The 23,880-nt window shown below is 37.9% G+C and overlaps 3 protein-coding genes and 1 long non-coding RNA gene across 4 annotated transcripts; 2 read left to right on the plus strand and 2 right to left on the minus strand.

Annotated features, from left to right (window-relative positions):
• The first annotated feature begins 2,268 nt into the window (after positions 1-2,268).
• rab7b (RAB7b, member RAS oncogene family) lies at positions 2,269-12,361 on the plus strand. Its single transcript, XM_046871868.1, has 6 exons — positions 2,269-2,462; positions 3,126-3,194; positions 6,082-6,208; positions 9,509-9,727; positions 10,648-10,776; positions 11,800-12,361. Exons 2-6 carry the CDS (start codon positions 3,142-3,144, stop codon positions 11,890-11,892), a joined length of 621 nt encoding a protein of 206 aa, XP_046727824.1. The 5' UTR covers positions 2,269-2,462; positions 3,126-3,141; the 3' UTR covers positions 11,893-12,361.
• A 1,631-nt stretch (positions 12,362-13,992) lies between these two features.
• ubl4a (ubiquitin like 4A) lies at positions 13,993-18,486 on the minus strand. The gene is made up of 4 exons (XM_046870262.1): positions 18,156-18,486; positions 16,510-16,615; positions 15,436-15,647; positions 13,993-14,935 (listed from the first exon to the last, which is right to left on the minus strand). The coding sequence occupies exons 1-4, from the start codon at positions 18,201-18,203 to the stop codon at positions 14,828-14,830; spliced, it is 474 nt and encodes a 157-aa protein (XP_046726218.1). The 5' UTR covers positions 18,204-18,486; the 3' UTR covers positions 13,993-14,827.
• LOC124399403 lies at positions 17,824-18,228 on the plus strand. Its single transcript, XR_006928227.1, has 2 exons — positions 17,824-17,950; positions 18,045-18,228. It is a non-coding gene; the product is annotated as an uncharacterized LOC124399403 (long non-coding RNA).
• A 2,241-nt stretch (positions 18,487-20,727) lies between the features above and the next one.
• On the minus strand, positions 20,728-23,181 carry b2ml (beta-2-microglobulin, like). The gene is made up of 4 exons (XM_046871460.1): positions 22,988-23,181; positions 21,692-21,964; positions 21,557-21,584; positions 20,728-21,449 (listed from the first exon to the last, which is right to left on the minus strand). Exons 1-3 carry the CDS (start codon positions 23,049-23,051, stop codon positions 21,571-21,573), a joined length of 351 nt encoding a protein of 116 aa, XP_046727416.1. The 5' UTR covers positions 23,052-23,181; the 3' UTR covers positions 20,728-21,449; positions 21,557-21,570.
• Positions 23,182-23,880: the final 699 nt, after the last annotated feature.

The raw sequence follows: 23,880 nt of genomic DNA on the forward strand, positions 1-23,880 counted from the left end.
TGCAATGACTTCTATCTAATTATTTTGCTCAATTTCTATTTCATTTTAATCTTAAAAATACCGTAGAGACTTAGAAGTCACTTAACATTTGAAATTTTCTTTTTGCCTTTTCTTTTCTTTTTTTTTATTAAAGGAACAGCGCATGTAGGATGTTTTGGTGACAAGGTGAGGGAGGCGAGATTGAGATGGTTTGGACATGTGCAAAGGAGGGACATGAATTATATTGGTAGAAGAATGCTGAGGATGGAGCCACCAGGTAGGAGGAAAAGAGGAAGGCCAAGGAGAAGGTTTATGGATGTGGTGAGGGAAGACATGCAGGTAGTTGGTGTGAAAGAGGCAGATGTAGAGGACAGAGGGGTATGGAGACGGATGATCCGCTGTGGCGACCCCTAATGGGAGCAGCCGAAAGATGAAGAAGAAGAAGAAGAAGAAGATGCAGTATATCTGATTGCATCCTTTACAATTGTATACGAAATACTATAATTATAATGTATTATTATTAACTTATTAGCTCATATTGATAAAGCACTTTCAATATTTATCACAAAACATTACACTTTCTCATTAATGTCAATTGTACTACTCAGTTATGTGTCCCTGTATTTCCAACGAACTATAAAATCATCTGCATTATTTATTAAGTCAAATATCACAAATGTGTAACCTAGAAACATAAGAGCAAAACTAAGTAACCAGGGCGTGGATGTAGAATCATAAAAAAAAAGAATCTGAACAGAGAATCACTCAGTTCTGGGTGTGCCCTGGCCTTCAAACCCGGAGCTCAAGACTGAGCTTGTCTTCTTTAATGAGTACTGAGATTTCCACATAACTGTCTAGTATCTTAATATAGGTTTATAGATTGAATATGGTGAGACAAAGTTACAAATATTGCTGAATATTATTTATTTTCTGAATTTAGAGTGTCTAATTCTACTTTAATTCTATATAATTCACTTCTATTATTTGGTCAATTGTAAAGCTTTTGTGATCGAACTGTTTTAAATAAATCATGTTAGTTTTATACACAGAAAGTCCCTTTATTTTTTAATGTAAATGCAATTCTTATTCTTCAGCTTTGTCTATTACATCTAATACTATTACTACTATGGCTAACTATAATAGAATATACTGCACATACAAGTGCTAGCAACGTTTAATATAAAAATCTAAGATACAATAGATAATGTAAGATAAACAATAGATAATAAGGCATTTTCCACCATGAGAAAGTATTAGGAGAGAGGGCTTTTTGGTTTCTGAGTAACAAGGGAATGGGTGTTTATAGCTTCTATAACCTACATTATATTGCCAAAAGTTTGCTGACACCTGGTCATAAGTATGGTATGTGCTTTTTGAGCATCGCACTCCACATATAGTCCCAATTTGCTCTTAAAATTCCTTCCAATCTTCTAAGAAGATGTTCCACTAGATTTTGGAGTGTGGACATTTGTGTTCAAGGGTGTTAGTAAAGTCAGGTACTGATGTAGGTGAGGTGAGGAGGCCTGGGGTGCACTGAGTGTTCACATTCATCCCAAAAGTGTTCAGTAGGGTTGAGTTAAGAACTCTGTAGCAGGCCAGTTAAGATCTTTCTCTCCAAACCATGCAAATATCTTCATGGAGCTGGCTTTGTGCACAAGGATATTGCCATGCTGGAACAGGTTATTATTATTATACCGCATTCAAAGACGTCCTATACAATTGTGGGTGAACAGTTTGGAGAACATGTTGAAGAACATATGGCTGGGAAAGGTCAGGTATCCCAATACTTTTGTCCATATAGTGTACATACTAACAAGTCAGAACTTGTTTTCTGGGGTTGATTAAAAGTGAAAACACCTTTTTTTCCCAAAACATTTTTTAAATCGGAATTGTACATGGAAAATACCAAGTGCAAGTTGAGTCTTGAAATTGAATTATTATAATTAGTCCTGTTTAAAATCACAGAAAAATCTCAGTTCATAAATGAGGCCTTCTTCTAGTGTGCACTAGCATACTAACAAGTATGCCGAAGAGAATCGAGCTTTCGAGGCCCTGGTTTGGATTCTGCATACTCGCATACTAATAAGTACGCAAAGGGAAGATCTGGGGATTTCATTATTTTGCGATTTAAAACAAAAAAAAGAAGCAGTTGAAATGAGTGTTGTAGAATTTGCGTGTTTAATCTTTGATTGAGATAAGGTTTTTAAGAGAAATGTGTTCGTTTAAATGTGTAAAACTAAAATAAAATTGAGGGGCGGCACTTCCGGTTTTGGAGGCCGGTCAGCAGTGCGTCAGTCCCTTGTGACGCCGCAGCCATGTTCGCCTAGAGGAAGGCGTTCAGTCTCCTCAGCAGATGTGTTCCTCCATAACTCAACCCTGGTTAGGAAATTGATTGTTTCGACACTATTTAGGCATTGAATTTATTTTTTTCAGACGGATATCAACGCTGTCTTTGTGTTTCGGAAGTGAAAAGCCGGTAGGAGGTAGGGGTCGTGTTTTCTTTCTTTCTTCCTTCCTTCCTAAAAATACAAAAATACAAGGTGTCCTTGTTTAATCTTAACCTTAATGTATTAAATGATGTACTTATTTACTGTTTTATATCTGTGCATATATTTCCTTATTTATAAAACCTAATTTCCGCCTTTTTTTTTTTATTACCAAGCTTCGCCTGCAGCCTTTTACTATTGTTTCTACCAAACCCGAATTTGATTTCCTGCGATATATATTTTCTTTTTTCCCCACGAAATCGTTTTAATTTCTGCACAGATCCACAAATAATAAAAAACCATAACGCATCTTCTAACATTCGTCACTATATGATCGAAACACCCCCCGTGTTGTGACGTCACAATATTTGAATACGTGTGTTGATTAATATTTTGGAAATGTGTTTTTGTTTGAACCTGCAATCGTGTTATATTCAATTCCTAGTGAACTACTTCAATGCTCAGTTTTATAATTGAGTAAAATGGCCATCTTGAGTTAGTTAGGTTTGCTGATGGTGTAACAGTGGCATTCCCAGAATTCCCTTAAAGTTGGACTGAGTAGGAGCAGAATTCCGAGTGTCCATAAAGAGTTAACGGTTGATGACTGTGTGTGTGTGTGTGTGTGTGTGTGTGTGTGTGTGTGTGTGTGTGATTCTTCAGATCTGGTCTAGACATCATGGCCTCTCGCAAGAAGGTGCTGCTTAAGGTGATCATCCTTGGAGATTCTGGGTAAATGTCTCTCTCAATCTTACACACACACACACACACACACACTCATCATCACACCACTTCTACTTTCAGAAGCAAACAGCTCTTTGACTTCCCCAAAATAAGAAAAGCTGGTATGAACATTATGGAACAAAGTATTGGGACACCTGACTTTTCCACCCTGTACGTGGTTCTTCTCCAAACTCTTAAACCAATGTTGCAGGCACACAGTTGTATAGGATGCATAAAAAGTTCTCTCCACTTGAACTAGGAGACTCAAATCTGTTTCTCTGATCTGCTTTTACGTGGGTTGGAGTGGAAGATCTCCTGCTGTGGAGCTCTGACCTCCACCTTATTGAACATCTTTGATTCTCACTCATTACATCATTTCCTCAATTTACTAATACAAAACATTTTGGCTGAATGAGCAGAAATCTCCACAAAATGGAACGGAACTTCTTCCCAGAGGAATGCAGATTATTATAAGAGCGAATGGGGACTAAAATATAGACTAGGATGTTCTCAACATGTGCTCAGGTGTCCACAAACTTTTGCTCTGAAAAAAAAGATGATCTTAGCAAAGGAAAATGTCAAGCTTTTTTTTTTTTTTTTTTATAAATATATATTTTTAAATAAAGAGTCTAGGTGTTTTATTTATTTTTTGTTTAGTTTTTTCTCCAAACCAATTTATTTTAGCTACATCATATGAGCACAGATCATTGCATCACCCCAAAAACAGACAGAAACCCAGGTTGCTTGAAATAGAAAAGGAAAATCAAAGAGCGAGTTGTTGCGTAAAGCGAATTGATTACTTCCAGATGTAAGATATATCCTTATGTCTGGAGAAAAAAAAAAACTTTCCATTTTCAAATCTCATTAATTGAAAGGAATGAATAGAAAGTGTCCCATGAATATAAATGTTTTCTACATTTTGTAATAAGTCTCACTGATGCCACAACATCAGCTCCAAATTTATGAGTATGTTTAAAGCGAACAAGCTTCCTGTTCGTTGCCCAGTTCGGGGGGAACATGTTTTTACGCAGATTCTGTAGATTGAAAAGTTGAATAAACGCGCTCTTGTGGCTTTTCCGATACCGATGTTGAAAAGGGTGCAGTATGCAAATGAGTCATGTAATCAAGGGCTCTGCTTTTTTTTTTTTTTTTTTTTTTCTTTCATTTCTTTTATCTTGTTTGCGATCTTGACCTAGTGAGAAAGTCCTGCTGTGCTCCACATACTAGGGATTTTTTACACACACACACTCACTATCACAAAGTGTATTTTTTGCTCTTTGCCCATGTTCACGTGACCCAGGATAAGATTTTTTTTTTGTCCTATTTTTTATTTCATTTGCACAGTCAATAAAGTAAACCGTTTCTACCTGTAAGTTAGAGGACTTTGGTATTCAGGAGTTCCCCGTGTTTTCCAAGTCACCTTCGTTTTCTACTGCTTTCAGCCTGGCTTTAGGCGTGGCTCCACGTTTCTGCAGTCTAGCCAAAGCCAACTTCTTTTTTCCTATTGTCTTCTATGTTTGCCTGTGGTTTCATCCAAATTTTCTTACCACATCCAGATCATCAGCTCCTGAGCACTGGGTTTCCAGATCATCAGCTCCCGAGCACTGGGTTTTAATATCACACAGTTCTGATGTTACTGTTGACCGTAATTCGAATCGCGGTTTAATATTGTGTTCTTTCGAACAGTTTTCTATTGTAACCGCTAGGCCGTGTGGGAGTCTCGGAGCAGGCATGATGCCGGAAATATAAAATAAATACCAACACAACTAACTATATGAACATTTTAGGACATCTGACTCATCCACCCATGTGGTTCCTCACCACAAAGTTGTGAAAGACAATGGTGTTGGATGTCTTTTGGATGTCAAACCTACCTGACTTTCAACCAAAGAGCAAACATCTTCCCAGAAGAGTGGAGGTTATTACAGCGAATGGGGAGTAAATGTGGAATGGGCTGCTCAAAAAGCATCTTACACTGTATTTTCCGGACTATAAGCCGCTACTTTTTTCCCCACGCTTTGAAACCCGCCGCTTAAACAATGAATGAACAATGATGCTAATTTATGGATTTTTCCTGGGTTTTTCCCGGTTTCACAAGCTTTAAGCCAAAAAACTGAGCCCCATAACATTAGACCAATGAAATTGCCGAACGGGTTCAGGTGAACCAATGAGAATCTTTATATTAAATCAGATGCGCTCCCACTGAATCGGGCCGCACCACATCATAAATATGGATGATGTTCCTTTGACGTTTGACCTGCCGCTCACTTGGACTGTCTACAGGAAATGAGAATCATTCATCACGCTGAAAACAACCGGGCATGAAAACACACACTTCACCTGTGTTCTGAGCTGCACGGCATCGGGAGAAAAGCTTCACCGATGGTGATTTTTAAACGCACGACGATGCCAAAAGATAAACTCCCGAGAGAAATAGTTGTGAAAGGAAGGAGGAAGACAGTGAACAATGACTTTCTTGGTAGGCTACTGTTTAGATACAAGTCGTGTTACAGACACTGTCTTTCATTAAAGCCTGTGTAAAGATTATTAGTTTCAGTGAGGCTTATAGACAGGTGCGGCTTATTTATCTTCAAAATAAAAATCTTTGTAAAATTCAGTGGGTGCGGCTCATATTTGGGTGCGCTTAATAGTCCGGAAATTACAGTAATCAAGTGTTATTTTTTGTCCATTTTAGTGTACATCTCTGTTCCTGATGAGAGAAATGTTGATTTAGCCAAGTCTCTGTTCACACCTTGCTATACTGTTTGCTGAGGCGTCACTATTTTGTCTTTGTTTGCTGTTATAATGCTCTTGGCTTGTTTTATTGGACAAGTTTACATGAATCCATGATCTCTCACCCCCCCACCCCACCCCTCCTTTTTTTTTTTTCTTTCAGGGTTGGAAAGACTTCTCTAATGAACCAGTATGTCAATAACAAGTTTAGCAACCAGTACAAGGCCACGATCGGCGCCGACTTTTTGACCAAAGAGGTGATGGTGGACGACAGGCTGGTCACCATGCAGGTTGGTTTGAATTGTTTGGTTTGAAAGCGGTCATTGTGTCAGAAAACACAGATCTCCATGAGCTAGGTTTGATACAGGAAGTGGCAGGTCGGTAGTTGGATTTCTGATCGAATAGCCCTTAACCCTCACCTGCCCAGTTGACTAGATGACATAATTGTAATGGAGTTTGTCAGTGGTGTTGTTCATGTAGGATATACAGAAAACCCTCCACCTGCATGATTCTGATCAGCTTCAGAAAGCCAAGAGTGAGTTCGTTCTGAAACGATTCCAGTGCACAGATTTAGAAATTTTTATAAGTACGTTACCATAAATAGGTTTCGATAAGGAACTAGCATGGCACAATTGCGACAGAAATCAAGTGTGTGTGTGTGTGTGTGTGTGTGTGTGTGTGTGTGTGTGTGTGTGTGTGTGTTTAAAACACTTGCTGTTTGGTTAAATAGTACATGAAAAGGTTGATTCTACCTTACGGTGCGAGTAATGACACTGCGCTAACTCTAGTCCCAATTTGCTCTTCTAATTCCCTTCACTTTTCCGGGAAGATGTTCCACTAGATTTTGGTGTATGCTTGTTGATATTTGTGGATACCCCACAAGGGTGTTAGTGAAGGCAGGTACTGATGTAGGTGAGGAGAACTGGGGTGCAGTCAGCGTTCACCTTCATCCCAAAAGTCTTCAGTAGGGATGAGATCAGAGCTCTATAACAGCAAGATCTTCCTCTCCAAACCATGTAAACCAGGAGCTCATGGAGCTCACTTTGTGCACAGAACAGCTTTGTGATAACAATTTGGAGAAGAACCACATATGGCAGAAAAGGTCAAGTGTCCCAATACTTTTGTCCATCTAGTGTAATTTAATTTGATTTAATGGTTCCATGTGATTAGCGCCGTGGGCTCAAGACCGATAAAGTGCATGTATTTGAATATTAAAACTCGCATGGTTTGAAGACGACAGCATTAACACATGAGGTCTTTTAAATGGTTTCATACGACTAGCAGCTCTGAAGATATCAAATGCATCTGCTTTGAATGATCATCAATCGATGTTCTGTTTGTTGGGAGAACACGGATCAGAACAAATGGGGGCAATGCAATGGATTTTCTTCCTGAGGTAACGTCTCCAGCCTTGGAGGTAGTCTCTGGACTAATGAGCTGCCTTCAGCGAAATCATTTACATACCCGATTTTGATTGGATAAATAGAGGATCTGAAATAGAAGCTGCATTGGTTCTTGTTTAGAAAACCACATAGATTAACTAAAACATTTTATCATGTGTGTTTACTTTTTTGGGTGCTGTGAAACTCTTGGCCGAATCCCACATTACAACCGATTTCCTCCAGTTAATGACTTTTGAGTTAATGAAACTAATGGCATTCGTCTTCGCAAGTGTAAACTTCAAAGCACGTGCCGACTCACCGACACACACATTATCGACTTTTCTGATTAAACTCTATTGGTTTTAGAAACCTGCTGGAAGAAATCAGAAACCATTCTGATTATCTTGTCTATTTTAGATACGTTATCTCCAGGAATGTTGGAAATGCTTACTCAGCATCTTCTGCCACATCAATAAAATAAGGTCAATACTGTGTATTAGATGGTTCAAAGAAATTTATTGTCGCTGCACATTTCTTTTGCATACAAGCCGTTCTGAGAGTTTTTTTGCCGATCAATAGACGAATTTTGTCGACTAAAAATGACTGTTGTCATGGCTAGTTTTTCGACAGCGTATTAGGGCCACTGTGGGATAAAAAAAAACTGGAAGGGGAGGGGCAGGGAATTTCGGCATTTAAAGCTGAAAAGATTACAAGAAAAAACTCACAAATTTATGAGGAAGAAACAAAGATTTATAAAAGTTTGTGTGTAAAACTCAAACATTTCCTATCAAGGAAGAAAACCACATATACAACTGTGTATTACGGCCAATAACGGCTTTTAAGGGTGAGGCAGGGAGCTAAACTCAAAAATCTCCGGGGTTTCGATTTCTATCAAGAAAGAAAACAGCATATACACTTTGCAAGGTTGGGCAGACGTCACCTGCTTTGCATTTTCCCTTGGATTAAAAAAGTTAAATACATATTTTATCCCAGAATCACCAGATCATCATACTGGAAATTTCCGAGTTTAAAACTTTTTATCTTCTTCATGTTAAATTGTTGTCGTTTTAAACTTGGAAGTTTCGACTTACAACTTTCTAAATTTTACACTGAGATTCCCTGCCCCTCCCCCTTTCAGTTCCCTTTAAAAATCCGATATTGGCGGTAATACACCATCGTATTATATGCAGGTTTCTTCCCTGAAAGCGCTCTGGTTTTGAGATATGATCTACAGTAGTGTTAATGTTGAGTATGAAGTGTTGAGTCAAACCCAGTCAGCGTCATGATGAATCCAGTCAGTTTGTAATGTCATATGACTTCCTGATGGTTTCCCAGCAGCCACTGGTTTTGTGAGAACAAGTTAGCAGCTTGTGTGACGTGCTGTGTTGTGTTGTGGTGTGGTGTTGTGCCGCGATGTGGAATGCTGATCCTCGTGTGCCAGCGAGCACATGACTCACCAACCTGCCTGCGATGACTGTAATGGGGACAAACAGGAAGTACAGGCAGAAGAGTTAATGCTTCTTCTCATTCTCTTGTTGGAGGTGTTCTGTATAAACATACCATTAATTCATGAAGATATTTAACTAAATAAAATACACTTCAAGGGTTATTTTATATATGTATATAAAAAAAAAAACCCTCAAATAGTCACTTTGCAGTTGAATCCAGATACAGACATACACTGTATTAGCAAAAGTGATCAAACACTTGGTCAGAAGTACGGTATTTGCTTTTTGAGCATCGCATTCCACATTTAGTCCCAATTTTCTCTCCCTCCAGATGTTCCACCAGATTCTGGAGTGTACTTATTGACATTTGTGTACATCATTTTGCCACATCCAAAGACGTCCAATTACAATGATCTGCTTCTAGCTTTGGGGTAACAGTTTGGAGAGGAACCACATGGCAGGAAAGGTCAGGTATCCAGATATTTCTGTCTATACAGTGTATTTGGAGCACTTAGCATTTATAGACCGTGGAATTGCATTTTGGTTAACGTAAACACTTCCTTTTTGCAGTATGCTGCCTGTATTGGCGCAAACAACACGTGCAGTGGGGTCCTGGGTCTTTCACAGTGTAACCACTGTGTCTGTGTGGTTCTTCTTGTGATACACTGGTAGAAATCACAAAATTAATGTCTTTTATAGCTGGATTGATGGGTTACTGTAAATTTGGACCTGTGGAAAATCATGTTTTGTGTGTTGATAGATTTGGGACACGGCCGGCCAGGAACGTTTTCAGTCTCTGGGCGTGGCGTTCTACAGGGGCGCCGACTGCTGCGTGCTGGTCTACGACGTCACTTCTCCAAACACCTTTAAGACTCTGGACAGCTGGAGGGATGAGTTCCTGATCCAAGCCAGCCCTCGCGACCCCGAGAACTTCCCATTTGTCGTGCTCGGAAACAAGATGGACTTGGAGAACAGACAGGTGTGTGTGTGTGTGTGTGTGTGTGTGTGTGTGTGTGTGTGTGTGTGTGTGTGTGTGTGTGTGTGTGTGTGTGTGTGTGTGTGTGTGTGTGTGTGTGTGTGTGTGTGTGTGTGTGTGTGTGTGTGTGTGTGTGTGTGTGTGTGTGTGTGTGTGTGTGTGAGTGAGTGTGAGATCCTAGACTGTTTTATAGTCAAACTTCATGTACCTTTGGATTCTGGGAACCAGCAGCTTTAGCTCTGTAGTTGTCACAGGCTTCAGCTTTATTTACAGGTGGGTAGATAGGCGGATGGATGGGGTTTGTGTACAAAAGGTGGATTTTTAACTAAAAGGATGGATAGATGGGGAGGGTGGATGGACGGATGGATCTGGCTGTACAAATAATGGATTTTGACTAAATAGTTGAATGAATTGAAAAGATAGATATTTAAAAAAGCATTAAGATTTCACAATTTCCAACAAATATAAATGGTATTTATTCAACTTTTTTTCCATCATTGCTGTAGTTTTAATCATTTTTTTTAATCATACAGTGGTGAATTCTTTGGAAAGTCTCTTCAAATCGTGTGTCAATATTATTAATGCCGTCTTCTAGAAGGATACAGGAAACAAAATCGATAACTAGGTGACCACTCGGATTAAACAAGCCGTTGTGGAGACGTCAAGATTACCGAAGGTTCGCTCCATACTCCTGTATGCGCCAGCATTACTATGAAATCTATAAATAAGTATATGGTCCGGTAATGCAGTCAAGGTTATATAAGCATGTGTGCTGCAAACATCCCTGCTGCGTATTTATATACGACTTTTACCTATAGAAGAGATTTGAGGTTTCAAATGTTTAATTGTAATGCACTCAGTGTTTTGATTGCTTCAAGTTTTTTTTTTTTTTTTTAAAAAACAAGCCTTTTTGTCTGCTCCAGGTTACTACAAAACGAGCCCAGGCCTGGTGTCAAAGCAAGAACAACATCCCGTATTTTGAGACCAGCGCCAAAGAAGGGATCAACGTGGACCAGGCGTTCCAAACCATCGCTCGCAATGCACTCAAACAGGTACAGAGGCGTCTTACATAAATGACCATCATCTACATTTAATCCAATTGCAAAGTTAATCTCTCTCTCTCTCTCTCTCTCTCTCTCTCTCTCTGCCTCTCTCTCTCTCTCTCTCTCTCTCTCTCTCTCTGCCTCTGCCCATCCAATCCACTTCGGTACAATACAGTTAAACTCTATCTATCCAAGTCCAATGTTGCCCATTTGTCAGAAAGGATTTTTATTTTTATTTATTTATTTTTTTAATAATATATTCCGATCTATACGTCCAAGTCCAGTATTATTTAATTGCATCTTTCCCAATTTATCCATCCTAATCTAATCCAGTTTCATTCCCCTTCCCTTACATAGTCCGGTTCCAAACCAGAATTCTGTGATGATCACGTCCACTTCTAAAGCCACCGAATTCCATCCCATTTCAAGCTTCTAATCCAATCCAAGTCAGATTCTGTCTCTGTTAATCTAGTCTATCCTACCCACTCCAATCCTAATTCCAAGCAAGTCTAATCCTATTTTGTTCATCCTAATCTTATCCAGCTCCAATTCATTCTTGCCAAACCGGTTCCTCGAATCCATCCTAACCAGAGTCTAATCCATCTATTCAAAGCAATTCATTTATGGAATTTAGGAATAAACTGGGAATTTACAAAATTACAGGTTAGCCAATAAGAGGGAACTTGAATGTAGTGTGTACAATTAAACCAAAGCTAAACATGTCACTTTTCACAACTTTTAAACAAACAAAATGAAACGTATATGATACAGTTTATGATACAGTTTCAACTTAATTTTGTAAAAATTCCCATGAAAAGTTTCCAGGAAGTTTTATTTTTAACCCTATTTCCAATCCATCTCCCCATCCCAGTCCTACCCGGTTCCAGTCCATTCATTTCAATATGGTTTCAATCCATCACATTCTACACAAACCAGCCCAAAGTCTTTTCTGTTTCATCATTTCCTATTTATTAGTCTCTCTGTATTAAAGCACTATGACACCAGTATCAATAATAATATTCCATCCTGCAGGAGAATGCAGGGGACCCGAGCCCGGACTTTCCAGAACCGATCAAGCTAAGAGACGAGAAACCTGCAAACCCGAACGATATCTGCAGCTGCTGAGGGACGGCAAAGAAACAAAAAGCTGATTGCAAGAAGGGGGAAAGAGATGACCACAATCCAGCAGGGACTAAAACACGATCGAAGCCTCCAACCCTGCCATGTTTGTCTTCTCTTTCTCCTTCAAGACCTTCAAAAATGTACAATAGCGTTCCATTTTCTCTTTCCGAATCTCAATGGCACCACTTTACGGAAACAGGAGAGAGAGCAAACGTTTTTCTTAGAGTATAGCGTATATCCTTTAAATAAAAAAAATAAATAAATAAAATAAAAAAATATATATATATTGCTCTCAGTATCACTACTTTGTCCAAGACTGTCACTACGTTTTATTTTTTTATTTTTTTTGTTTTTTCCTTCCAAAAAAAAAAAGATCATTGTGCCTTTAGTCCTGCTTCATTCCATGTGTCTTATGTATTTCTGTGCTGATCCTGCATTTCCTGCTGTATAAACTCCACCAGTGGTAACGACATCCGACGTGTCTGTGTTTGCATGTCACGAATATACAAGCGATCGAGGACCGTCTTAACCAGAGCATCCGCTTGGCCTCGTGTTTGCGTAACCCACCGAGCGCCACGCAAACGCCGTTGACTAACAAAACGCCGGCTTACACGATCGCATTCATTTACACAATTTTTTTTCCAGCACTTACCACATAACCGGTGCATACATTTAGTCTTAGACACTATCGGCTTCTGCAGTCCATTTAGTTTAGGACAGCACGTGGAAGCGAATCGCACGAGAGGAAGCGCAGAAGCATAGAACGTTCACCTGTAGGTCTTTTCATTTATTGCTTTTCCTTTGTACGTTTACATACTTGTATTAAAAAAAATCAATAATTGTGTATATAAATATATATATTGTGTGTGTGTGGGCATATATATATATATATATAATATAATATAAGAAAAACCTTATATCAGAGAATTTGTTTTATATTCTAGTATGAAATATGGTTTAAATTTGAAGAGAAAAAAAATTAGTATTTGGGCACGTGCCAATATAATTTGGTAGTGTATATTCTAAGCCAAATAGACAAATAAAAGATACATTTACAACCAAACTGTTCAGTTTTTAATAGAATGTCGAATGCATGTGCTTGCTTTTCTTTTTGTGTGTTTTTTCTTTTTTTGATTTGGATTCTTCTAGAACCAAAGTTCGGACAATCGTTTCAGTAGCAACAGTTGATTTACTGGAAATTAAATGGGGAGCATAAAAGAACAATTAAAAGCTAACTACAATATATTTTTATTTTTTTATTGGTATTCAACAAAGAAAATTACAGATTTCGTTTTTCAGCGATGGGGAAAGGCTTCAGGATGGAGTGATGTAACATGGCCAGGTGTGTTCTTGCATTAACGTTAATAAGAAAGGTAATCTGTATCTGAATCTGTATGTAATGAAACGCCTTAAATATTAGAAATTAGTAAATATATTTTACTTGTCACATATACACTGATCAGGCATAACATTGACATTAGAACATTAAGAGCGGTGAAGTGAAGAACACTGATGATCTCTTTATCATGGCACCTGTGAGTGAGTGGATATATTTATTAGGCAGCAGGTGAACATTTTGTCCTTAAAGTTGACGTGTTGGAAGCAGGAAAAATGGGCAATCGTAAGGATTTGAGCGGGTTTGACAAATTGTGACGTCTAGACATCTGGGTCAGAGCATCTCCAAAACTGCAGCTCTTGTGGGCTATTCCTGGTCTGCAGTGGTCAGAATCTATCAGAAGTGCTCCAAGGAAGGAACAGTGGTGGACCGGGGACATGGGGAGCAAAGGCTGGTCCGTGTGGTCAGATCCAACAGACGAGCTTCTGTAGCTCAAACTGCTGAAGAGGTTTTGGCAGGAACAGGGGACCAACACAATATCAGGTAGGTGGTCATAATGTTATGCCTCAAGGGTGGAAGGTTGAAATTTTTCCTTTGTAAATCGCAGCTTGTTAGGGGTCAGAGCGCATGATGCAGCACCCCTAGAGCATAGAGGGTTAAGGGCCTTGCTCTAGGGCCCCAACAATGACAGCTTGGTGGTATTTGCACTTGGGGAAAAAAAAAGCACTTTATGCATCACTATAAAATAACTAGATAAAGCCATCAAGTGAATGTTGACAGTTTTAATAATAAGAAACATGATTTACAGAGTCTGAGTGCTCACATGACCCAACACTAACTTTCTGGTCAGTGGTGATTAATGTAACTCCTTAACTTATAATAAATATGTTCATAAAGCATCCCGACGTAACAAGCATCGTGAGTGAAAACACTGCCGTTCTCGAAGCTTCAAACCGATTTCTGTGGCAACCTCCAGCACATGCAGAAGAACCAGCAGAATAATGTACATTGTGAGGTATAAGATAGTTGCAGCAAAGATCTTAGACTATTTATAGACCATTTCCTTCTAGCATTTTATTCTGGTTTAAGAAGGAAGTTAACCCCAATGTATCTTAGGGCAGTTCCGTTTTTAAAATTCTACACTTGTACCACCAGGAACACATCATTCGAGCTTTCATCAATCCTCATGTGGTCGTAGAAAGAATAAGAAAATGGGAATAAATATTCAGAGTTAGAAATCTGAGTGCGTCTGAAATCAAACACAACCACTCTTTATGTGCACTGTTTAATCTGTACTCATGGTGTCATCATGCCTTTCTCACTCCTTCATGAAGGAAGATGGGAAAAATAAAACCCAGGAGCATACTGATGGCAGTCACGTTTGCAAATGGCATCTGAAAGCAAGAGAGGGGGATGGGGGGACATGTTTTCGCTGAGCCACGCTCGCATGCGGCCAACCTGAAGTAAGCAGACGTGGTCTTACAGTCCGGACATTTCCTAAACGTCCTCGTCGCGTGTGTTTCCCCGAACGTCAGGTTGCTGCTGTCAACGTGTGCTTTTGTGTTTGTGACTATTTATTTATATGTATGCTTGTAGCTTGTCTCAGTCCATGTATGACATGTCCATTCCCTCTGCCTCGGGGTGCAGCAGGCGTCCAGCCAGGCGCTCGATATCGTCTAGGCTGAGCTGTCGGAGGGAACGTTCGTAATCCTGTACGCAAAAAATACAATCTTAATAACTTATCACTAACGAAGGTATATCCCTAATCTGATTGGCCAGAAGGTGTTCCGTATTTACATTTTATCTCCACTTTAACTACATGGTTTGTGTACCTCGTCCACCACTGTTTGTAAGGGGACGGTGAAGCTGAAGCTGTGTTTTCATACAACGAGAACTTTTTCGGACTTTTTGGTTTCACTATAAAACCATACGCTTGTTTTATTGAAGTAAAAAGAGTCTGATGAATAACTATAACAGCAGAAACTAAAGTAATAAGGGACTTTCTGCAACATTAAACGTAACTATAAACAGATAAAAAATGTCATCATATGATCGTGTGCTGTAATATAAAAAGATTGATCATATTCATAAACAGTGAATCGGCAGCGATTTGAGGCGTAGCACAGCACTACAAGCTCACACACCCGAAGTGTTTAGTTCCTGAACTAAATCAGAATGAAGGCACAATATAAATATGGAACTGAAAGTACCTTAATTAGCTGTTCCTGGACTTTGGCTGCATCTGCAGGACTGAAGTGTTTGGCCAGGATGGTGGACAGTAACTGCCATACTCCACTCCCAGTGCTGCTGCTACTGGAGTTACTGCCTACTGCCGAGCCGTTGTTTCTCTCTCCTGTTGGCCGCACCACCAGGTTCAGCTTGGCCTCTGGACCGATGGAGTAATCGCTCAGTCTGTATTCGTCTGCAAACACGAGGGTGTATTTATTCATGAGAAATATTCACCAAGTTCACAAACTTGACTCCGATACGTGACTCCCCTAAAGAGACTCCCCTATAGTCTGCCTGGATTCGTACCTGCTAGGGCTTTTTTTTGCACAACTAATAATAAATATACATTCATTCAAATGTGCACTAAACTATCTAGTGTTGATCGTATTGCATTCTTAAGGAAAACAAACGTCTCTAACGTGACTCCCCACTAACCAGACCCCTCTAACCGGACTCTCCGCTAATCAGACCCCTCTAACTGGACTCTCCACTAATCAGACCTCTCTAACCTGACTCCCCACTAATGAGACCATTTTAACCGGACTCCCCACTAATGAGCCCCCTCTAACCTGACTCCCCACTAATGAGCCCCTCTAACCGGACTCTCCACTAATGAGACCCCTCTAACCGGACTCTCCACTAATCAGACCCCTCTAACCGGACTCTCCACTAATCAGACCGCTCTATCCTGACTCCCCAATAATGAGACCCCTCTAACCTGTCTCTTCAGTAACCATGGCTCTCTAACCTGACTCCCCACCAATGAGACCCCACTAACCCAACCCCTTTAACCTGACTCCCCACTAACGAGAGACTAACCAGACACCACTAAGGTGACTCCTCTTTAGACTCCTCTTTTTGATTTGTACCTGCTAGGACTGTTCCTTTGTATATATGTAATCCTAAGATTCATAAAGTTTGTTTTTTAATCAAAATGTACACTCAACTATATAATACACAAGATTATTGCATTCCTAAGAGGAACAAACTTGACCCCTTGAACACGTGATTCTCCCCTCTAAACATAACTCATCTTGGACAGTCTGAATTCGTACCTGCCAGGGCTTTTCCTTTATAGAGCAGCCGCTGTTGATGCGGCGGAATGTTCAAGCGCTCAAACACCAGTTCTTTCACTGTCAACACCTTCTCGTTTTCTGCAACCTGAGAAACAAGAAAAGCAGCAACAATGAAAAAGATAAATTCTCTAGAATTCACAAGTCATTTCTATTGTCATGATTGCAGTTGGACATGCAAATGTAATTCTTTTTACAATTTACAACTTCACAATCCAGATGTTTGTCACTTTGCCAGGGTTTTCCATTGTATGCTTCAATATGTGTCTGTGTGTAAATATTACTCAGAACTTGCTATCGATTATTTTAGTAATCCAGTATTCTAATAATTATTCATTCAATTAATCGGATAAGTAGTAGGTTTTCTTTATTAAACAGAAATACTAAATCTACAAGAGAAACAAGTCTCATAAAATCAACAAAATATATAACAAAACATTTTATTGCTGAAATTGCACACAAGATTATATGTGAAAACTAAATCCATTTAGTGCATCAAAATTCATTTTGCAGTATCCTCTGTGTTACAGTTCCAGAGCAGTTCAGAGTTTAGCGGGTGGTGCGTCAGTCATAATGGTCCGTGGGGAAACACGGAATTAATTTGCCTCAATGCTCAATGAATGTTTTCAGCCCTACTCAGAACAACAAACTACCCAGCAACCAATTTTGGACTTCTGTTTGACAATTATGCATGTATACTTCCTGATGTCAAACAATTAACCCAGAAGACTTCAGGTTTGGTTTAGAAGCTCAGTTTAATATTATTAGATCATTTTAGTGATTGTGTTTTCTTTGAATCCAAGTTCATCACAATGAACAAATCTTTTTTTTTGAGTAATTTAGCTCATTTCATTCCTTTGATCAAAAATAAAATGTTATATTTTCAATAACAGATACCACAACACGTCTACATACTCCAAATTTGACTAAAAGTTTAAAATATTTAAATATGCCAATGCAACCAAGGACAAATGATGATAAACACAATGATTAGTGGATTAGCGGTCCTCCGGTTCGAGTCGTTCGTTCTTTGTCACGTGACTCCCTTAGACGCTACACAGTGCAGTAGGTCAGTTTTTTGTGTCCGAATCATGACATCACTGTTACGGTTATGTGAGTCACGTGACAAAAGAACGAACGACTCGAACTAGAGGACTCCTGAGACGAACTAAAGTCACGTGACAAAGAACGAACGACTCGAACCAGAGGACTCGAGATGAACTACTCAATTCTGTTTCCTGTACATGAACTCTTTAAAATGACTCGTTCTTCTGAATCACAATAAAACACTGGAACAATAAAACACTGAGTTGAAATAACCACATAGATATTGAATTAGTGCACTACATGGAAGTCATGTGAATAATGTCTCCTACAATCTACATAGTCCACTAGATATCATATACTGCATTGTTTGAGACAGGTTAGCTTCCTATTGTTGTTGTTATTATTATTATTATTATTATTATAAACTGTACTGACCCGCTTATGTGTCTCTTTTCGCATTACAATTACAGCTAGCCTATTAGCCCGAAAGCTACATATTCACAAAGCAGAGATATGTCCTAGCGAGCTAGCTAGCCACAGAAATGGACTTATGGACATATAAAGCTCAATGCTACACCCACCTGGACGCTACATTCTTTGCCCTGGAGAGGTTTCACTGTCAAGATCATCTTGACAGTTGATTAATAAAACGAACTGTAGCGACTTTTTCAGCGTTAGCTTCCAACGAGAAGCTTCTCGCGGTTGTGACGCCACATCCGGTCTGGGATTGGCTAGTGCGACTAGCAAACTCTGCAAACTAGCGAATCAGAGTGCGGGAAACTAGACTTATCGTATACAGTGTGGAATAAAAATGAACAACCGATTGAATGTTGTCATGAGCGAATATTCTTGATGCTGCTGCGTCCCACTCAAACGCGAAACTCGTTCCCCCCTAACTTGGAATTCCGACCCGGAAAGCCGATTAGGTTGTAGTGTCCTGGGTTGACCCTATTCACACCGCGCATGCGCAACGTCTAGCTCCAACGACTTCGACCCTGTCGTGTTAACCGAATGACGTCATTTTAACATGGCCGCTCATATAATAACTATCAACCCACTGCTTTTTAGATCAAGCAACACAGCAGCATGGCGTGGAGGAATGATCAGAAACGCATAATGTTAGATGGAGGTCTTTACTGTTTTTCAAACAGCTTGACAAATCTGACTCCATGATTCCAAACTTCCCAGTTAAATTAAATACAGGATTATTTTTTAAGAAATGCACAAAAATGCAGTGTTGGTTCATTAAGGGGACTTGGTTCTTCAAAACTTCAAATCGTTTTTTAATTAAAAAATATAAATAAATATAAAAGCCGAGTTATTAATACTAATAATGCAATACACATTTACAACGTTATATTAAAAAAAGATATATACTGTATATAAAAGGTATATATACAAATTTACTCCAGCTAAAATTAATTTTCATTCACTTAACATTTGTTTTACCAATGCACCAAGTCTCAAATCAAGCACCAAAATCCCTTTAGATCCACACATCTGGCAAATAAAACCATTCATGTGGAAATATAGCAAAAGTTCCGTTTGGTGTCCTGATGATTTCCGTAAATTAAAATAATAAACACTAATAATAAACAAATTTGCATAAAGCATCCATTTTTGTACATGGCCATGTATTAAAAACTTGAAAAGTATTCATTTCAGGTACATTTCAAACTTATAAAAATGTGCGATTAAGTTGCCATTAATCGTGAGTTAACTCATGACAATCGTGCGATTAATTGCGATCAAATATTTTTAATCGACTGACAGCCCTAATATAGTATATACATGTGACAATAGATTGAACAACTCTGACCAAAGGACTCATGAGATTAAATACTCAGTTCTGTTTCCTGTGGAGATTTTGCGATGCTTTGCTTATACGCATCCAGTGGAAAATAAAAGAATCACTCTTTGAGACTAATTTTTCTTCTGAGTCACATTTAAGACCCCTCACTACGAAACACTGCCCTATCAGAATCTGATGAAAACTGAATTATCTTTTATTTTTTTACCATGAATATGTTGAAATTTTTTTCCAATAGTCTAATCCGCTCATTTCATAGCTTTTCTCTCAGTTGCGCTGCTTCCAGTTGTGTATGTTTATGATGACTTTCTATCCAATCATATTTCAGCCATCACTTGTTGCCAAGGTCAAAGAAATCTGCTTTGAGGCCTTCAGAATCAACAGCCCAGGTGCTTAAATGCATGACAATGAAGCTGTTGCTTTAACCAATCACATTTTGAGTTGGAAGAACAGAGGCCCTCTAGCAGGCGTACAGTAATATTGCCATTTTCATGTCCTTTGATTGGACATTTAGATACTAGTCAGAGCTCGCAAACGACATCTGTAGTTCAAAAGATTTTAAGGACCATTTACACATTTTTGCGTCTTCTTCTATGCAGAATTTGCACAAAAGAGACAATTCGCCTTCATTTCAAAATCCCCAGAAAAACAATTTTTTTTTCTGTGGTTGAAGAACTCAAAAGGTACTACAGAAATTCACAGAAAAACAGGGGTGGGGTGTATTTTTGAAAAATAATCATTGTTGCAGTTGGGTGGATTTCATAATCAAGTTGATTACTTTCACACTACACATTTTTATACATTTATAGTTACATTTTAAGGTTGTCAAGGCTCATTGAAATAAATTGATAAGATTGATACGAGGGACCTCTTATCAATCGTGTTACAGCAATCCCTCAAAAAACGATTTTTTTTGGCAAAAAAATGCTTTATTAATGGAATGATTAAATAAACCTGTCATACTATTAAGACCCCCAAAGTTTATCATTTTGAAGATGTTCATTTGTTGGAACCTTTATTACAGTTTTACATCTGATTGTTACAAAGTTCTGACACACAAGACGCCAATATTGTTGAATAAGTGATACGTCTTTAAGGTATTACTTATGCACATATTAAATGTAGGACATCCACTATATAAAAATCTGTCAGAACGGCTTTTATAACAATTAACAAACCTATTCTTCTCATGGATATAAAACATATATTTCAGATCTCTTTCCCTGTTTATGTTAAATAATAATATGAAAACAGACAGAAAGGTTCATTCACATTCTGCACCGCAGACACATTTTTAAATTTTTTTCTCACACTCACACACACCAATAAACACCATAGTCATGTTGGGGAAAGGACAAAATCTTTAATTCATCTTTGGTACCAATTACCATTATCCATTACCATTGTAAAATGACATGATCATCATCATCATAATTTTCTAGCAATAATTTGTAAGTTTAAAAAACAGTTAAAAGAAAGGTCATTAAAACAAACACAAAATATAACTATTTACTTTTACAACCCTTAAGAATCAGAAATAAGTCAGAAAAAAAAGAGGATAGGTGACAATTATGTAATATTTAAAAGAAAAAAACATTTTCTACATTTTCAAAGCAGGTTACTTTTCAGACTAGAGAAAATTGTAGTTATTACATAAGAAACTGTAAAGATATTGCAGTGATTATCTAAAAAGTGAATAACACAGGGCTGGGCGATAGAATTGTACATACATATTGTTTGTTTATTTTCTTTTTTTTTTGGCTTTTATAGTGTCAAAATTTTTTTTTTTTATATATTTTCATCCAGTCTCTTGTTGAAAATGTTAGTGACTGCTGAATCAAATATTTCATGCTTTCTCATCAAAAAGAGCAATATTTTTGTTTCTTTGTCGGTGAAACCGAACACCCTATTTCATACTGCGTATTTATAATCATTTCATAATGGTTTTCGAATGTTCCATATCTCCCAGCCCGATACAGACAGATATACAGACTTTATTTTACTGAGGACAGATGAATTGATGGTTTGTATGTGCGATAATAGAAACAGTGGAGAGACCCGGAATCTGTAGAGGAATAATAAAAAAAAGAAAACTGTAATTTTTTTATTCATTTGTGCAAATAGAATAAAATATTCAGTGTATTGATGCCTTTAGAACATTTTGATACTTACGAAGAGCAGGAGTTTTACATGTCTGGCTCTGTAAGGGAGAAAAAAAAAAAATCTTAAAAAAAGCTTTATGAGTCTTATAACTGAAAGTGCAACAAAAGAAACAAAATATATGTAAAGGATTATTTAACATCTTACCCCATGTGATAGTCTTTTTCTCCGCCAGGTGTCGGACATCGCAGGTGTATGTATCACCGCTGGCGGGCTTAAAGGGCACACTTTTGGTCAAATGAAACTTCCATCCCTGCTCAAAGGCCAGGTCGGTCTGCTTGGCATTTGGAATCTCCTGACCATTCTTCATCAGTTTGATTTCAATGTCTGGGGGGTGGAAGTCGCTTACGTGGCAGATCAGCGTGTTATCTTTGCCAAATTCACCAGGGTTACGGCTGTAAACCTGGATTTTAGGTGGAGCTAGAGATGAAGATACACATGCATGATTATACCAGATAGACCTGGGTGGTACAAGGATCTTATTTAGGCATGGAACACCGTCACAAGCATGATCATCATAGTGGCAGTGTTGCTCCGGTGTATCCGGAATGATTGTTTCACATTGTGGTTGTTGTTTAAACACTAAAACAATGCTTGAGTATTAAGTTTCTGGATCGAAAGAGTTTTTCAAAATCTTGTTTCGCTGTATAACTGAGGCATATCTATCTATCTATCTATCTATCTATCTATCTATCTATCTATCTATCTCAAATCAAATCAAATTTTATGACATGCAGTGAAATGCTTTATTTGACTGTCCGGCATGAGGGAATAGGATGGGGGAAAAAAAACAAAGAAAAAAGAAGGCTATCTATCTATCGATCTATCGATCTATCTATGTTTGTTTATTTATACACATATGATTGAGCCCAATCCTGTTTAGCAAAATTTTACTTTTTTTTTTTTTTGCAAATTCATTAGAACTTTTTGAAATATTGTTTTTAAAATAATTAGATTTTTAAATTAATAATTTTATAATTCTGGTGTTTGACTGGTTTAGAGTTTTATAAGAATTGTATTTTTTTTGTTATAATTTTTTCATTCTCTCTACACAAAGCCAACGCTGTGGACAAAACCTAAAGTGAAAGTAAATTTGGGGGAATTTTCCAAACACTCGTGTTTGGGGTCAAACAGCTCATTAGAAAACAAAGCATACTGTATTAATCACATGTAAATTTATTTAAATGTTTGTTAAATATTAAAGAGTTTCAATGTATATATATATTTTTATATCTCTACACAGGGAAGTAGCTCAAAACAAAGACAACTGCGCCACAAATGGACGAAACGAGCATTTAATAGTTATTACAATAATACATGAATGTTCAAAGAAGGATTTTAATGAAAATTCTGAATAACAGTAATATTTATAAATACAAACCAATATCCACGACATCGCAGTATCAGGCCTATTATAGAAAGCCACCAGGAAATCATACTTACAATTCTTAGCGAAGGCGTTTGCGCTGAAAACAGCGATCACCAAGAAAGACAGCAGAAGACGCATGTTTTCAAATGAATTTCGATATAAGTTTGTTATAAATAAATTGATTTCCGCTTAAAAAACAGCTGGGCTGGTGTCACGGATCTCCTAAACCACTACCGACTCCTCAAAGCTTGAAGGAAAATGAAGCGAAAGTTCCCACCTCTGTAACATTATGTTGACTAAGCTCCGCCCCCTTTTGAATTTACAGCCAATCAGAACGACTCGCGCTGCTGTTTCCAAGCAGATAATGCGAGTGAAGGTTTGCTTCTGGTACTGCAAACAGGGCGCGCGCGTGTTTTTGGGGAAAGCACGTGACCCTGTTTGAGGCTTCTTTTCCTTCATTATGGACTTTTCCCTTCTGTTAATAGGGAAATTTCTTGCAATTAATTACGTTTTACACTAAAAAAAAATGTATATGACTAATATAAATCTGTTATCTTATGCATGTACTAGTTAACAATGGAAGCATAGGACCACTAGCATCATGTAAACAGTGAATTTTTAAATGTGTTTTATTCACATACAAATCAAATAAATTTTATTCATAAACATTATGTAGAATATTCTCTTTATTTATATTCATAGGCAAATATAATTAAGTAAATATAAGTTTGATACCTTTGACTTATTTTAGAAACTTTCTAAATGTTTATTCATGTGTCATTACCAGGACACAGTTGAGTTTTTATGTAGTTATGTAGTATTTCGAAAAATGTTGCTCTATTATAACATTATAACATTATATATAACACTATAAAATTAGTCAAGCAATCAAGTCAAGTAGGCTTTTGTTGTCATTCAACCATATACAATACAATATGCAATAAATCAGCTGTGTATACGGTTAAAA

Source organism: Silurus meridionalis, chromosome 17, assembly GCF_014805685.1.
Source record: "Silurus meridionalis isolate SWU-2019-XX chromosome 17, ASM1480568v1, whole genome shotgun sequence".
NCBI classification, from domain to species: domain Eukaryota; kingdom Metazoa; phylum Chordata; class Actinopteri; order Siluriformes; family Siluridae; genus Silurus; species Silurus meridionalis.